General features: G+C 38.0%; 1 protein-coding gene across 4 annotated transcripts in view; it reads left to right on the forward strand.

Annotated features, from left to right (window-relative positions):
- The window catches only part of DNAJC13 (DnaJ heat shock protein family (Hsp40) member C13), a 58,284-nt gene that overhangs the window by 10,365 nt on the left and 31,689 nt on the right, over nt 1–16,230 (forward strand). For 3 of the 4 annotated variants that reach the window (XR_008439983.1, XR_008439986.1, XM_053994451.1), the window contains exons 3-21: nt 1,983–2,058; nt 2,528–2,677; nt 3,007–3,048; nt 4,121–4,321; nt 5,743–5,949; nt 6,035–6,130; nt 6,271–6,362; nt 7,165–7,331; nt 7,431–7,510; nt 7,590–7,759; nt 8,661–8,760; nt 8,994–9,101; nt 9,603–9,758; nt 10,493–10,549; nt 11,797–11,918; nt 13,074–13,149; nt 14,208–14,303; nt 14,434–14,577; nt 15,748–15,762. Coding sequence is in view for 2 of the 4 variants with exons in the window: in XM_053994451.1 (XP_053850426.1) it covers nt 1,983–2,058; nt 2,528–2,677; nt 3,007–3,048; nt 4,121–4,321; nt 5,743–5,949; nt 6,035–6,130; nt 6,271–6,362; nt 7,165–7,331; nt 7,431–7,510; nt 7,590–7,759; nt 8,661–8,760; nt 8,994–9,101; nt 9,603–9,758; nt 10,493–10,549; nt 11,797–11,918; nt 13,074–13,149; nt 14,208–14,303; nt 14,434–14,577; nt 15,748–15,762 (2,155 nt within the window). In the remaining 2 variants the exon portion in view is untranslated. The remainder of the gene's footprint in view (nt 1–1,982; nt 2,059–2,527; nt 2,678–3,006; nt 3,049–4,120; nt 4,322–5,742; nt 5,950–6,034; nt 6,131–6,270; nt 6,363–7,164; nt 7,332–7,430; nt 7,511–7,589; nt 7,760–8,660; nt 8,761–8,993; nt 9,102–9,602; nt 9,759–10,492; nt 10,550–11,796; nt 11,919–13,073; nt 13,150–14,207; nt 14,304–14,433; nt 14,578–15,747; nt 15,763–16,230) is intronic. The other variant, XM_053994466.1, reaches the window with a different exon arrangement.

The following is a 16,230-nucleotide window of genomic DNA, read 5'->3' on the forward strand; positions in this document are numbered from 1 at the left end:
GCTTCTTGGATCTTGAAATGTAGGCTTGAGCATAACGGGAGAAAAGGAAGAGGCTGTGTTTGCAAGCTAGTCTTTTGTTATGTGTAATGGTTGCAAATCCTTACTCTGCCACAAAGCTCTGTGCAGCTCATAGTAGGCTAAGTAAGGAAACAAAACCTTGAGCAAGTAATAAAGAGCTTTATTACTTGTGACGTGCTGTTCTAAAGAACTTAAACCTTATTTATAAATTGTATAAAAGGCAGAAAACCTACCTAAATTGTGCAACAAGAGGAGAGGGAACAGTTGGTTTCTTCTTATGAACTAAGAACTGAAGCATTCTTTAACAGGCTGAATATAGTGGAATTATTAGCAGCTAGAGTAGCTTCAAACATTCTGCTTCATTGCTTCATGACTTCCTTGACCTGCATCTTAAATAAGGAAATTTCAACTATGTGGGAAAACAAATAGGTTTTGCAAATATGTTAAACATCCTTAAGGCGGCAGATCAGTTCCATACAGATGTTCCTAAGCTTTGAAGAAAATAAGCACTTGTTTTATTTCCTAAGTAAACTCTGGGCTGGTAAAGGCTTCAACTCACACTGGTTTATTTTAATAATAATGGAAATTGGAAGGGTATTAAGTTTGTCTGATTGCCTGACTGTCAGATAGATGCTCTTGACCTTTCTGTTATAAGGGATATGTTAGAGCTGCTCTGAATATATTTGAAGCCCATGCAAAGTTTGACTTTCTACAGAAATGATGGCTTGTGCTGCAGAACTGTTAAGTGAGAGAGGAGAAAGGACTGCAGCACAAGAATGCAGAGAAGGATGGAAGAAGTGACCTGCTGGTTCTTGATGCAGTCTAGCATGGCACAGATTCAGATTAATTAAGCATCTGGTTGCTAATATCTTTTCCAAGCAAACCCACAGTTTATCCAGAACTGAACCTTAAATTCCTACACTGAATCAGTTTTAATATGGACAACCAGCCAAAGTATTTTTATTTGGTTCAAGTTCAAGAAAGGCATCCATGTTCAGATGATGTTGCTTTAGTCAGAGAATATTTGCTGGTACTGGCTCTGGCTCAGGTTTGGCTTTAGTTTTTGGGCCGGATGGCTTCCAGATGGAAGCACCCTAGAACATGGTTTGGGCAAGTAATAAGGTGTTATTAATTATCTACTGTTTCAATCTCTGCTTAGTTATGTTTTGCAACTTTCAGATTCAGAAGTATGTAAAGAGTCTTTTATTTGTTCAGGGTACATTTTGAAGATTATCTAGGAAATGATTATTCTAGGAAATGAAACCATGTTAAAGCTTTGATTTTGCACTTGATGCATCCGAATTCTGTAGCTTTAGCTCACTGCTGCTTGTGTCTGATCTATCTGAAACACAAGCAACTACCTTGCTATTCTTTAAGCCCTGTAACATTTAACGTATCTGTGATATCAATGTGCAATGACTGTAGCTTTGGTGATCTGAGTCTTTCTAGAGTTTGGTAGCTTTGGTTTCCCTCAAGATGAAGAAAATCAGGCTTGGCCATAGTAGTACTTTGACTTGGTACAGTATTGTGACCAGTTGTGTAAGTTGGATTTTGTGTTAAAACAGTTGGCTGAGACAGCTTCAGACAGATGCTTTAGGAATTGCAGGAATGGTTGGGTATTTTTTCCCCTACCTGTGTAGCCTTCTTAAAATTTATTCTGGTCTGATAGTACCTTTCAGTGCAAGTTCTATGAGTCTTTGATCCTGACTTAGCCACTAACTTAGGAAAAGGTATGCATAAATAAATCTATTTAATAATATTTAACTTGTAGGTCCCCTTTATGGATACATAGAACAGAAGAGCTTAACATATTATAACGGTGAACTGCAAGTAACAACAAAGAAAATTCCGTATCCATTTCCTAACAAAAACCTCTGTATATCATCTTGACATCATTTTTTTTGCAGTTCAGCACGAGTTTTCCTGTGACTTCTGGAGAAACTTAATGCTCTTTTGCATTCTAGATACAAACGAGTCTTTTCAGTTGGAACCCATGCCATCACCACATACAACCCCAACACGCTGGAAGTTACAAATCAGGTAACTGTCATTTTTGAAGTTGATTTTTGACTTATGTTCATTATCCAGAGTGAATAGTGGCATTCAGGCTTAAGAAACCATCTAGTCTGACAAGATCTTAGAAAAGCCAAAAGGTGTGGCAGATGTGTACAAAAGCACGCATAAGAGAAGGTCTGTGTTGCCTTCGCTAACTCTACAAATACTCAGTAGGATTTTGTACTTTTTAGGCAATTTCTCTTTATTGGCCAACAAGTAGTAGTTTGGCTTTGCTGTGCTGTTCTGAAGGAACCAGGGTAAGTTTGATCACTGCTAAGCTATGTCCCTGAAGGGAGTCAGGACACTTAGTTACTTTGCACAGTATCAAATAGGAAGCTCAAGCTCATGCTGTCACTTTGTTACAGGGTAATTATAGGTTCTAAGGGGTTTTGAAGGGGGGAGATGTAGCTTTAAAATTACTAACAGTAGAACCTAATTACTTTCAATTGTCTAGTGGCCTTATGGAGATATCTGTAGTATTTCTCCTGTTGGAAAAGGACAAGGAACAGAATTTAATCTCACTTTTCGCAAAGGGAGTGGGAAAAAATCTGAGACACTTAAGTTTTCCACAGAGCACAGAACAGAACTCCTTACAGAGGCACTGGTAAGATTTTTGTTTTCTTCAATCAAGCAGTAAGTACTTGGTTACCATTTGTGGTAGTGTATTATGCTTTCTTTCCCTGCATAAAAAGTAGGAAGACAAGTTTTTTGAGCTGTTATGTTAATGATCTTGATCTAGTGTCAGTTGGAGCAAGTACTGCATGATTTGTAAAGAGTGAATAAAGCTACAAATATTTAATATATTAAACTGCAGTAGAATGGTGAGGAGGCTTAATATGTGTCCCATAAAACAGAGTCAGCTTAAATGTAGACTTTCTGGATATATAAGTTGTCATATTTGCATTCATTGACTGTTAACTTTTTTAAAAACAGAGATTCAGGACAGACTTCTCAGAAGGAAAAATCACAGGACGGGTGAGTGTCTGGCTTACCTGCATCATGTGCGGTTTAAGGAAATGATCTAAAGACTCAGACTTCTACTTTGGTCATGTGTTTTATGCTTGTGCTATATGTGCTACCTAAAATAGCTTTTGTGAATTTGGATCTGAAGTCTTTGAGAAGAGAAAATGGAGTTTGTTCAAAAGGAATGGGTACCTCTTTACCAGCAGAATATTTGAGCTCTCTTCGATTGGCCTGATCCTTGTACTTGTACATGGCCTATGAATGTTGAAATATAGGCTGTGCTATGTGGAGTTCTTATCTGGAGAGGAGAAAAACATTGATTCATTAGTCAATGTTTGTTTTACTTCCTAATTAAATATTTTCTGCATAACATCCTGAACATTTGATGCTTCATAGAAGGATTTCTATAGGTCAGATTACAGACAAGTTTGACATTTACTGAATTGTGGTAATACAGTAATAAGCAAAACAGTCTACAGAGGTAGACTATATATTTGTCTTTTGGCCACAGAAAATAGCACTTCAGGTGCTTAAAGTTACTTTAAGTAATTTAAAATATTGCATAGAATAAATCTCAGTCATGAGCATAGTAACACTGCTGGAATGTGGGGATCCCCTTTGTCTTACCATAGTTTAGAGAAGGCCTCTGACTTCTGCAGGTTAAAGTAAGTTTGTATTTGTAATGGAATGTGACTGCAGGAAATGAAAAATTTTCACTATAGTGACAAACTTACCTTGACTTGATTTAAGTAGCTGTATAATAGCATTTGGCGTAAATGCTATTTCCTCATCTAACCACAGTGTTCAGAAGTCTGAGTAGACCACCTTCTGCAACAAGAGAACTTACTTTCTTTGGGAGTGGCTCTTTTGGGATTCTGTTTTTGCTTCAACATGCATTGTTTAAGCTGTGACCTCTTTGTCAATTGACTGCTACAGCTGCTTTCCTTTGCTTCATAGTGTTCTTAATATAGATAAGAGCATTAAGGGAAATTAAATAATTTTTTTAACTTACTAGATAAGTAGAGAACTACTGTTGGGTAGTAAAGGAGTGTGCATAGATGTCTAAAAGTAGGTCTCCCTGCAGAGGTATAATTGCTATAAGCATCACTGGAGTGATACGAGGAAACCTGTGATTCTGGAAGTGACTCCTGGAGGTATTGACCAAATTGATCCTGCAACAAATAAGGTCCTGTGCTCCTATGACTACAGAAATATTGAAGGCTTTGTTGATATTACTGGCTATCAGGGAGGCTTCTGTATCCTCTATGGAGGATTTAGTAGATTGGTGAGTATTAAATCAAAATATCTTGCTATGGTTCTTAGGATATTTATAGCTGCATATTTAATAATGAAGCTTCAAGAGAGTTGGAGCATACAAAGTATGTGCATCTTTGGGTCTTGGTTGTGGAGCCTCAAGGCTTATGGACAGATCCTAAAAGGAAAGAAAATTAGTTAAAACATTTGAGAGGGTATTGATACGGGTTTGGTTACGGTTTTTGGTATGGGGGGGTTTGTGTGTGTGTATTGCATGTTTAAGAACTGGAAAGGATGAGATATCTAGGTAGTAAAAATGAATGTAATGTAGATGTGGAATTTCCTGTCATTTCTCAAACTTACAGTAGTGTGTTGTTGTGGTGCATTTGGGGCGACCCTCCGGGGTGTCCCTGGGGGGCCCCCTAAGCTGTGAGCTCACTGGTAGCAGCAGGCGGGCAAGGAGATGCCACACGGCTTCTGAGGATGCTCATTAGATGAGGGTTTATTGGGTGGTCCTGCCCCCAGGAGGCAGCATGGTTTCTGAGGGGGAGGGAGGGGAAAGGGGAGAGAGGGGCTGAGAGAGCACCGAGTACTCTTCAGGAGAACTAGCTAAGAGAGAGAGCCCCGTTCCCCCTGCCCCCGGCACACTTAACAGGCAGATTCAAAATGGGAATAAACCATACATTTTCGAGGGGTGAGACAGAGCATACCATTTAACTAAAATATAACACCACAGTGTGTAACTAATCTACCTAACTGATTCAGTTTAGAAATAGATTGATCAGTGATGCCATTGCCTCTTTAGACCTGTGATCTGATTACTTGGCAGCTTTGCTTGGGAAATACTGCAGTGTAATGTTGGTTCTAAAATCATGACAGGGTTTCTGTTTACTGTACTTCAAACAGCTGAAAAAGATCTTTACATTATTAACCATAAATTAACTCCTAGGTATAGCTACCTCAGTCTCTACTAACAAAATAGGATTAGATGAGGGTTTCCATGTCTTTTGTATTGCAGCATGCTTTTCTCTGGCATAAAATTACCAATATATAATTGATCCTCTACAGCTGCCCTAACCTTGAAGATCACCAGTGGTAACCCCAATTGCTTTCTCTGAGTCCTCACTCCTGCCAGGCTGTCAGGGTCTGTTGCCAAGGGTGGACAGGCAGGTCATGCAGACCATAACTTTAGTGGCACACTACTGTGTAGCAGGGTATCCTTTAGGAAGAGCTGCTATAGATTTTCTTTTTAAAGGCAAATGTAAAGTTAATAGTGGATCTCTTGTGTAATAAATACCTGTCTATACCATGCACTTAGCAAAGGCCAGTCCAGATGCTGTGAACATTCCCTACTGTTAGGTATATAGTGGAGGATTATTTATAGAACTGTGATTTTCTTCGGCTGTGCCATATTTTTCACCTGTTAATTTTTTTTCTTGACAAAATTTGCAGCACCTGTTTGCCTCTGAGCAGAGGGAGGAAATTATCAAGAGTGCAATAGAGCATGCTGGCAACTTCATAGGCATCTCTCTGCGGATAAGGAAAGAATCCCTAGAATTTGAGCAATACTTGAACCTTCGCTTTGGAAAGTACAGCAATGATGAATCTATAACATCTTTAGCAGAGTTTGTTGTTCAAAAAGTAACACCTAGGCACTTGGTAAGGCTGTCAGACTGAACATACTTGGTTCCTGTTAAGTACTAAGTATTCGCTTTCCTAGCTTGCCTCTCTCTTGTTTTACAAGGAACCTGTGAAAAGAGTACTAGCTCTTACAGAAGCTTGCTTAGTTGAGAGGGATCCAGCTACCTACAACATTGCAACTTTGAAACCTTTATGCGAGGTAAGGGGCATTCTTTCTCACTACCACTTCTTCAAATAAAGGCTCTAAAAGAGAGGAATTGATAGTATATATAAGCCTTAATTTGTAGAGTAGCTAAGTAACACTACTTCATGAATGTGACCCTTGTCCCTTATTTTCAGGTATTTGCAATAGTGTGTGACTGTGAAAACCCCCAGCTTTTCACCATTGAATTCATCAAAGGACAAATTCGAAAATACTCTTCAACAGAAAGGTAACTGGAGCTTCTGTGCATTACAGATTCAAATGGAAGTTGCTACTGTAGCGCTTGTAGTTCCTCAGCTTCTATAAACTCTGACCCTTGGAGGGGTAAACTTAAAGCCTTGCCGTTGTAGCAGTCTGCCACTTACAAATCAAGATTTGTTACAGGAACTAAATCTCTCCCATCTACCTTCATCCCAACTTTGAGCAAATCTCCCCAGAAGTTTTCTGATGAACATGAAAGGGTGTTGGACAGTTAGATACAGCCTGTTTCTCCTAAGCAATATAGTTCTGTGTATGCTGTACTTGGTTAGGTAGTATATCTGAAACAAGGGAAGAAAGCACAGTCTAAGCAGTATGGAAATGTGAAGGCTGTGAACCCTTTGAGCTCTCTGCTTGAGACAGTCTTAGTTGATTCTATTTAAAACAACCAACAGAACAGTCCCTGAGTGCACTTGCAGTTGTAATACAGTCTAATCCTGCTAAGTGAGGTTTTGCAGAAAGCACAGAGATGAATTGGCTAACAACATGTGTCACTCATTAACAGATAATCTAGAACTGATCCCATTAGTGAAAGGCTGCAGCTGGCTATACTGGGTGTAAGTCAGCTCTCTCCTTACAGTGCATAAAGGAACACTGAAATTTAGTGGTTTCTTCCAGAGGTGTAGCTGTTGGCAGTAGTGTTAGTAAGAGATTCCAGGTATTGCTGCCTTTCATGATGTGATTTTTTTTTTCCCCCATTTCTCTTATAATTTGTTTCTTTGGCACCACTTATGTGATATAAATTGTATTTGTGTGTTATTGTCCCAACCCAGAGATTCTCTCCTGGCTAGCTTGTTGGATGGAGTGAGAGCCTCTGGTAACAGAGATGTCTGTGTGAAAATGACCTCTACACACAAAGGCCAGCGTTGGGGATTACTCAGTATGCCTGTGGATGAAGAAGTAGAGAGCCTTCATCTGAAGTTTTTGGCTGCTCCTCCAAGTAAGCTAATGCTTCTTACATGGGTTTATAGTGCACTTTAAAGCATCCAGATATTGAGTCAGATGCTGTACACTTAACTTTTGATATGTCTTTTTCCAGATGGTAACTTTGCAGATGCTGTGTTCAGGTTCAATGCTAACATTTCCTACAGTGGAGTCCTACATGCAGTTACACAAGATGTAAGAATAGAGCTTTTACCCATCCTTTTAAGATGTTGCTAATGCAGAAAGAAATTAATGATTGTTATTTTTTAACCAGGGTCTCTTCTCAGAAAACAAGGAGAAGCTCATTAATAATGCCATAACAGCATTACTTTCCCAGGAGGGAGATATTGCAGCATCTAATGCAGAGCTTGAAAGCCAATTCCAAGCAGTAAGACGACTAGTGGCTTCAAAAGCAGGCTTCCTTGCCTTTACTCAGCTTCCAAAGTAAGTGCGAAGTCTCTTCAAGCTTGGAAGTAGTAGATGAAAATAGGCCTCAAACTTCTGTTAGTAACTTATGTTTAAAAGTGAGAAATGGAATTCCCTTCTGAAAAGAACTGTAAGACTCTGTACATGGTTGTTTTCAGTAGTACTGTTTTCAGACACATTTTGTAGTATTGTTTTCAGGCTTTCAGGCAAAGACCCTGTACATGATTGTTTTCAGTAGATCGTTTTCAGGCTTTCAGGCAAACTGAGAATCCCATGTAATCATTTGCAAGTAAAGCTGATTCTTCCTGTGCTAAGTACTCTGTCTTGAGGCAAATACCGTTTAATGATTTTCCTAGTGGAAAAATTTTTAACATGTACCTTCATCTGTCCTTGAAGTAAGCAGTTCTTCATTCTCAAAGTATGCTGATGTCATTGCTGTCTTCAGTTCAACACAAGATAAAATGGTGTTAGGAGGTTGTACTTCTGTAGTATGTACAGAGTGCTTGGAGTTTGTTTTAAATAACATAAGGAAGCAGAAAAACTCTCTATTGTTCTGAAAACAACAACTTCTTTGAAATATTTCTGACTAGGAAATATAGAGCAACTATAATACAGAGAATGATGAGAAGAGTAACAAAAGCACTTGGTCTGAGACCTTTATAAACTTCGGTTTCTCTGTAAATAGTACGCTGTAACTACACGGATACATCTTTATTTTGATGAATGTGCTTGGCATGTTAACAGTGAAGTCAATATTTTCCTACCAGGAATTTCAAATTTATGAAAATGTCAAGGTACTGGCTTGCTAAATGCTGAGAGCATTGGAGCAGACCCCTCTTGGCCGCTGCCTAGATTTCATCTTAATTTTAAGATTTTAGTTTCTTTTCTGATCTTAGTGGTTTTGCTTCCCTTTCAAAAGATTTCGAGAACGATTAGGAGTGAAGGTTGTGAAAGCCCTCAAAAGGAACAATGATGGAGTAACCCATGCCTCTATTGACATGCTGTGTGCTCTTATGTGTGTAAGTATTAAATTTCAGTTTTTTTCACTTTGGAATATGTGAACTTCAGGGTACTAAAAGATGTAGAAATAGGGACTGCCATCAGACATGGAATAACTTGTTATACAGTGATTTCTTGTTGAACTTGAAGGAGGATGTGCTTTTTGTGTGTAGAGAGAGTGGCTTTTGGATTACAGCTGTTAGGAACTAAGGGTTGACATGTGGCTGCATAGTGAATACTTCTTTTTTTATAGCCCATGCATGATGACTATGACTTGAGGCAGGAGCAGTTGAACAAAGCTTCCCTTCTTTCTTCAAAGAAGTTTCTAGAAAATCTACTAGAGAAATTCAATTCCCATGTGGTAAGTCAAATTTTGGAAACAGATTTAAGCTTAAATGCCTTTCCTAATTGCAATGAAAATGCTGTTGTCATACTTAGATGTATCTTTGAATGTATTTGCACCTACAATTGAAAATACAGCTCTATCTGGCACTGAAGTTTGTTCTAATTAAGCTTGGATCTTCACAGGTTAGGACATAGCTGTCAATACCGCAGAATCTGAATGTCCTGCAACAAATGTTTGCATGTTTAATATGGAAATTGCATGTTTCTTTTAAGTAAAAGAATAGCGTAAACTCGGATTTGTGGGATTAAACTAGATAAAAATAGTTTGAGTCTCCAATATGCTGTAGAAACCAATTATTTACCAGGGTAGTGCCATCCTCAGAGTAATGGAGTATTCTAAACTCGGAGGTTTTGTTTACAGACTATTTTAATGCTATGACAGGGAAGAGCACCTTCAGCAACATGAATACTCTCGGACCACTGTATCCGAGTTACATACCTCTCTTCCTAATTTCAGGATCATGGGACAGGTGCCCTAGTAATTAGTTCACTTCTGGACTTCCTGACATTTGCCCTATGTGCTCCATATAGTGAGACTACTGAGGGGCAGCAGTTTGACATGTTGTTGGAAATGGTGGCATCTAATGGAAGAACACTATTTAAGCTGTTTCAGGTAAGACTTGCTTTTAACTATTATTAGAGGTTTCATGTACTCAGTGAACATGAAACTTTTCTTTTACTGAAAGACAGATTTGTCTTCATCTGGTTAATGTGCCTCAGTCTTTTCTATCTTGAATGTTTTAGTGGCCTATTATTTTGCCTTCAGATATCAGATTGAGGTGATTATTCTATGGTGAATGATATGCCAAATCATTGTAGAATAGACTGCGTAAGACCTGTTTCCAGAAACACAGTAAAATACTACTTGGACTTTAGGATAGATTCAACAGATGCACAGATCTTCCCCGAATTGGAAAGTTTTCTGCCTTTTTGTTTCTTTATCAGTAAATGAGAGTTAAAAGAGTTAGAAAACAAGAGTAACATCCTCTTCAGTAGTAAAACTGTAGGGATTGTAGCATTTTTAGCTAAAATGTCAATGCCTTCTTACTGTAAAAATAGTATTTTCTTCTGCTTTTGATTAGTGTCAGCTTGTGTCAGCCAGTTTGCTGAGCATTATTCCAGTTTCTCAGATATATACTGCTGTTCAGTGCCAGGAATTCTATCTGGGAGTTACATGAGAGATGCTTGTTCAAAGAGACAGGGTGGGAAATCTTCTTAAAGCTAGGTTTCACAAAACTGAATTGGAGTTAGAACAGCCATGTACATTAGTTAAAGAAACTGAAACACAGGTGATCTAATCTTCAGTTTTTGCACTTGGATAATTTTTTGGTTAACATTCTGTTCTAGCACCCTTCCATGGCAATTGTGAAAGGAGCAGGTTTGGTGATGAAGGCAATAATAGAGGTGAGATTTTATCAGTGTTAGCTGGGATAGCATGCAAAATATGTATTGTCTATTTTGGAAGTGCAATTGCTTACCAAGAGAAGTTTGTTATATTAGCTTCTCAAAGTGGGGAGTGGGGAGGGGGAAGTTGGAAGGTGAGGAACAGAGCACCTGCTTAACTGTGAGTGGTTTAATATAGCAACTTGCTTTATCTTACACTTGGGGGTTTGGAAAGCATGTGAGTTGGGACATTAGGTAGTGCCTTGCATGTCTTCATACTGCAGTCAAGATTTGGCTGTAAATGTTGTATGTAGCTCAGCCACATACCTCAGAGCCACCAGACTTCTCCTGCATGTTAGAGAGTATCTCAAGGAGGAAAGGCCATGTTTCCTGGGATGCATTGCCAGATGGAATGGGACTGGGATTAGCAAGCAGTAGTGTCCCAGAGCAGACTAGTGATGTCAGCCTCCTTGCTTTGGCTTTAAGTTTCCATACCATGTAATGTATGGGCCAAGTCCATACTTTTCAAGAACTGCTTATGATTGCTGCAGGGTGACCTTGCTAACTGACTCTTGACACTTCCTGGGTTGAAATTCAGGGTTTAAGTTAGTGCCTCATTGTATCACAATGTCTTATGCATCTGAAATCCATCTAGTACTTTCTTGGAACGGAAGTGAATGAACACTTGAAATAGAGGTATTCCAAATCTTCACATTTCCATTGATGTAGCTGATAACGTTAGCTAAAAGTTGTTGTTTATTAAAAGTCCTATCATTTAGACAAGTAAAAGGGCTGCAAAAGCTTTTTCTTATTCATTGCAACTAATGCATTTTGAGTGAGTGGCAGTCTTTAGACACCCACCTAGCTATCTAAACTGAACAGCAGCCATTAATCTTAAGTGGTTGCTGTCAGCAAAAGTCAAGCAATCATGTGTGGCTGCCATTCTTTGTTTAATCCTAATGTATAATTGCAGTGTGAAAATGGTACTGCTACTACAACCTCCTGATGTATGATGGGAGACAGACATCCTGCCCTCTTCATTTAACTGTCCTCATAGATGTAACTACCAGTTATCTGGTCCATGGCTTTACTTATAGCATTGAGCAGTTGCTGTTGAGAACTTTCACTTAAAACCTATCATACTCTAGCTTCTGGTTTTTGAATATTGGTATAATTGATAGTCAAGAAGGCCTTGGAAGTTTAGACTGAGATAAAAGCAGCTTAACTAAGATTCTTTCCTTAGTAATCATCTTGCCCTGTTTCCAAAGGAAGGAGACAAAGAGATTGCTACCAAAATGCAAGATCTTGCCCTCAGTGAAGGTGCCTTACCTCGTCACTTGCATACTGCTATGTTTACAATAAGCACAGATCAGAGGATGCTTACAAATAGGTATGTCCATCTCACTTGATATATAATGTTTAAAAAAAATCTAAGTAATGGCCTAGCAAACACTGGGAGGTCAAGGAAGAAAAGTTGCAGTTCTTCAGGAGAATATTTTCTTTAGCAGTTGGTATGCTTTAGTAGAACAAGCTTCAGCTGAGACTGCAGCCACTTAATAAACCCTTGATTATTTTTTGTTAAGGTGGGCTTGGGTTGGTTACTCATTAATGGCTCAAGTTTTGATTTTTATTTCTTTTAATTCAGGGAAAGAAAAGGCAAGTAGAATGTTTGGAACTTGTGAAAAGTTTCAACTTGTAGTGTACAACTGTATAAAAATAGGTGTGCACATCTCAGACATCTTGCATGCAGTTAGGATCACCCATCCTATCTGAGAGAGAAGTTTGCTCACAGAAGTTATTCCCTGAATCAACAGTCAGTAGAACTTGTGATCTCTGAGAATATGCTGTGGAGGATGAGCAATGTTTCAATTAATTCCACCCGAATACAAGATTATAGAAGCTTTAGCTGTGAATTCCTGAAGTGCTTAGAGTTGCTAAGGAATGTAGGGACAAGTGGGGCTTGTTACCACTGTGTGTCATCCAGGAGAGAGCGGATATGAAGCCATCTGTCATGCTAGTTCTGTTTGGTGCTACTACTTACAATGTGCTTGTAGCAATGCTTCAGTTCAGTGCAGTAGAATCCTAGTGACAAATGTTGGCAGAAAGCATCAGTTTATAGATAGAAGGCAGGCTCCCAGAAAGGATTTTCTAGTCAACTACTATTAAGAATTTCAAGTAGAGCATGTAGCAGTTCTTGGTGACTTCTAGCCTCTTAACTTTAGCTGTAACTTAAGGTGAGCTGGGTAAACATACACTTGGTAATTAGGTGTTTCTGCTCTATTGCTCAAGTGTTCTTTGAGGTCTAGATCAAAAAGCATGTGCTGCTACTGTTCCACTAACTTCACTGGAACTTCTTAAAGGCAACAGTTTAAAGCATGCTAAGCATATCCTTGAACAATGTAATGCTTTGTGCTCTTACTCACTCAAGAGCACGAAGCTCTTGCTCATCTTCATTTCATCAGCATGGTAAAGGTGACAGTTCAGTGGTTTAAAAATCTGTTTAAAGTACTAACTTGCAGTTTGTTAATTTCAATGGCTTTTTCAGGCAGTTAAGTAGACATTTGGTTGGCCTCTGGACAGCTGAGAACAAAACTGCTATGAATTTGTTGAAACGTATTTTGGTAAGTAAAAATGGAATATGGAGTAGCAAAAAAAATAAAATACGAAAGCTTGTAGTATCAAAGTGGGGACAGTCTACATAGTAAACATATTCCCTTTTCCCTTCAAGGGGAAGGTCTTGCCTGAGAGATCAGCAGTCTGGCATCTGCTAATTAAAGGATATTGATGAGGTTCAAAGCATCTCATACTCTAAAAATTTTGTTACTTCCCTGACACTTTTTAAGATACTTTATGACACAAAACTTAAAAATAAGGTGTCTTGACTTCTTTTTCTCGATTAAATGGACAAAAATGTGGGAGACATTGTAAGCGTGTCTCTAATGCTTTTTTGTGCCAATAAAAAATTAAGGTATTAAGAGTTCTGTCCATGTTTTCATGCCTTGCCTGTCCAACTTTGTTTGCTTGTAACTTGTTTAAATCTATATGTTGTTAGTTCATATGCTGATCGTTCATATGTTCTTTCACCCTTACAGGCTCCTGAATTCTTCTTGCTTAAGTTACTTCGTGAAGTTAGTTCAATAAATAGTGTTGTAAGAAATTATTCTATCTGGGAAATTACTAGCTTTTAATTTCAAAATAGCAGTTCCTTCATTTTTGGCAGAGCAAACTGTCCTGATCTTGAACACTATCTTATGGAAAGCTTAGTCAAAAATGACTGTCTCATCTCTAATGTCACATAGTCCATATGTAACATTTAGTCCATATTAGAGGATATGGATGGATTCTAGTATTATTAATCTCTCTCAGTATTGTCCTGGGATCAACTCTTTTCTTCCTGCATTCTTTAGGTGCATTAAGTACTGCTTTAAGAAATTGGATATAGCCAAGAGTTCTGCTGCACAGAAGCAAATAATATGTCTCTGTTGAGCAATTCTGTTGAGGATGGTGGCATTTTACTACTTACAGCACAAAAAATGCTGTAGCTTTACATATTTACTTTAGAGTAAAATATAAATTCTGTTTTGAAATCTCTGATTTAAAGAAATTATGTTATTACCTAATGTGATCGTTTCTGTTCATTAATGTCATGTGGGTTTACACTGGTTTTAAATGTTTTTAGCCACCAGGTTTGCTGGCATACCTTGACAGTGCTGATCCTGTTCCTGAAAAAGATGCTGATAGAATGCATGTTAGAGATAACTTAAAAATTGCAACTGTAAGTAATTGTAGTTGTCTTTCCTATTCCATTATATAGATGTACAGTCTTAGAGACCTTTCTAATACGAACACTTGACTGCTGCATTGACCTGCAGCAAAGATAACCCACAATTGGTTTTATTATGCAGGATCAGTATGGCAAGTTTAACAAAGTACCAGAGTGGCAGAGACTGGCTGGAAAAGCTGCAAAAGAAGTTGAAAAATTTGCCAAAGAGAAGGTGGATCTAGTCTTGATGCACTGGAGAGATCGAATGGGCATAGCTCAAAAAGAGGTAAAAGTATTTGAAAGTCCTTGTTAGAATTACTTGACTAAGTCACAGTTGAGTGTCAGAACACACATTCAAATAGTACAAAAGTGTTGTGATATGGGAGTTCTCCTTCCTTTTAGCAAACTCTTTACTTCTTACTATTCTTGAGTTAGAAATAGGTTCCTCGGAGAATATAAATCAGGCAAATGAATTCCTTCAGCATATGTATTAAGCTTTAGCCAACCATATCAAGCTGCAGTGCATTTCTTGTAAGATGATTATACAGGAGAAAATTCCTTGAAATGTGGCAAGACCAGTTTTTGAAGTATATTTAAAAGAAATGGAATATTCTTTGCATTCAAAATTATATTCTTTACACCAGTGATATTTCAGTTACAGAACCTGCTTGAAGAATCATAGAATAGCCTTGGTTGGAAGGGACCTTAAGCATCATCTAGTTCTATTCCCCCTGTCATGGACAACACCTTAGAATTCACTTGAATATAGGTATCTCAGTGCTTAAAGGGCAACACAAGACTGTACCTAAGGTCATGATTGAGAGTGAAGTCATAAATAACTGTTTTGGTCTGATATTGTAAGAGGAGAGCTTAAGCACTGCTTGAGTTCTTACTGTTGGTCTCCTTTTTCATTTAGTTCTATTGCTGTGTTCAAAATGACAAACCCTTTCAATTATGAGGTGTTTCCCTTAACTTTCTTTAATATATTGACTAAACTTGTTTTTATGCATTGTGGAATTGAAACAATATGTTGTACCTGTAAGGAAGGATGAAAAGCACAATGCAGAGTATTGAAAATACCTGTCTTGTATTGTTCTGATGTAGCAATCAGCTTTAATTTACAAAAATCTAGCTCAGGTTTGATGTAGAGTATGGTGCCGAAGTTTGACAGTGATATTTGTGAAATAATGGTGAATTAGGTTCAAAACAGGGGAAATGAAAAAATGTGAAAAACAGTGGAAGGTCAAATTGCACTTTAAACAACTTGTCTAGTTACTGAATTTTAAGAGTAATTTTTCTATGTGGATTTCTGAGCTATATAATTTCACAGTAAATTTGTGCAAGTGTAGCTTGGAAGATGTAGTAGCAAGTTTGGTGTTACCACTTTAAATTACTTCAAAGACTCTGGAGTGTTAAATGTATTTTTCTTTTTCTTCCAATTTTTCTTCATAATCAGGACAGAAACAATATGGTGAGTCTGCATATCTCTTATCACTTGTGTGGACTCTGTTGCTCAGACTTCTGCTTGCATGTGATAACTCATGTAGATGATAACAGTGATTTCATGCTTCATCAAAATAGGGAATCTTTCAGTGACCAAGTCAGGCTTGGTTTTATTTTTGTGACTTCCTCTAGTTCTTTCCTTTCAATGGCAAAACATTTTTCATGTGAGCTTTCACCTCCATCAGCTTTGGAGCTGATGAATACCTATGGTGGTGGGAATTAAGCTTTTCTCAGGGATAACTTGCTTCTAAACAGATGATGTGTCAAATAGCTGAAAGTTTCTCTGGCATGATTTAACTTGGTGTAAATAACACTTGTGAAAGTCTGTTGCTGCTACTCACTAGTAAAGGAGACATTAATGAGGCTTAACTTAGTATGGTTTTTGAAGGAGTTTAAAAATACAGCTTTTTATTTTAAAAGGAAAAAATGGGAGGTA

This window comes from Vidua macroura, chromosome 1 (genome assembly GCF_024509145.1).
Source record: "Vidua macroura isolate BioBank_ID:100142 chromosome 1, ASM2450914v1, whole genome shotgun sequence".
Lineage (NCBI taxonomy): Eukaryota > Metazoa > Chordata > Aves > Passeriformes > Viduidae > Vidua > Vidua macroura.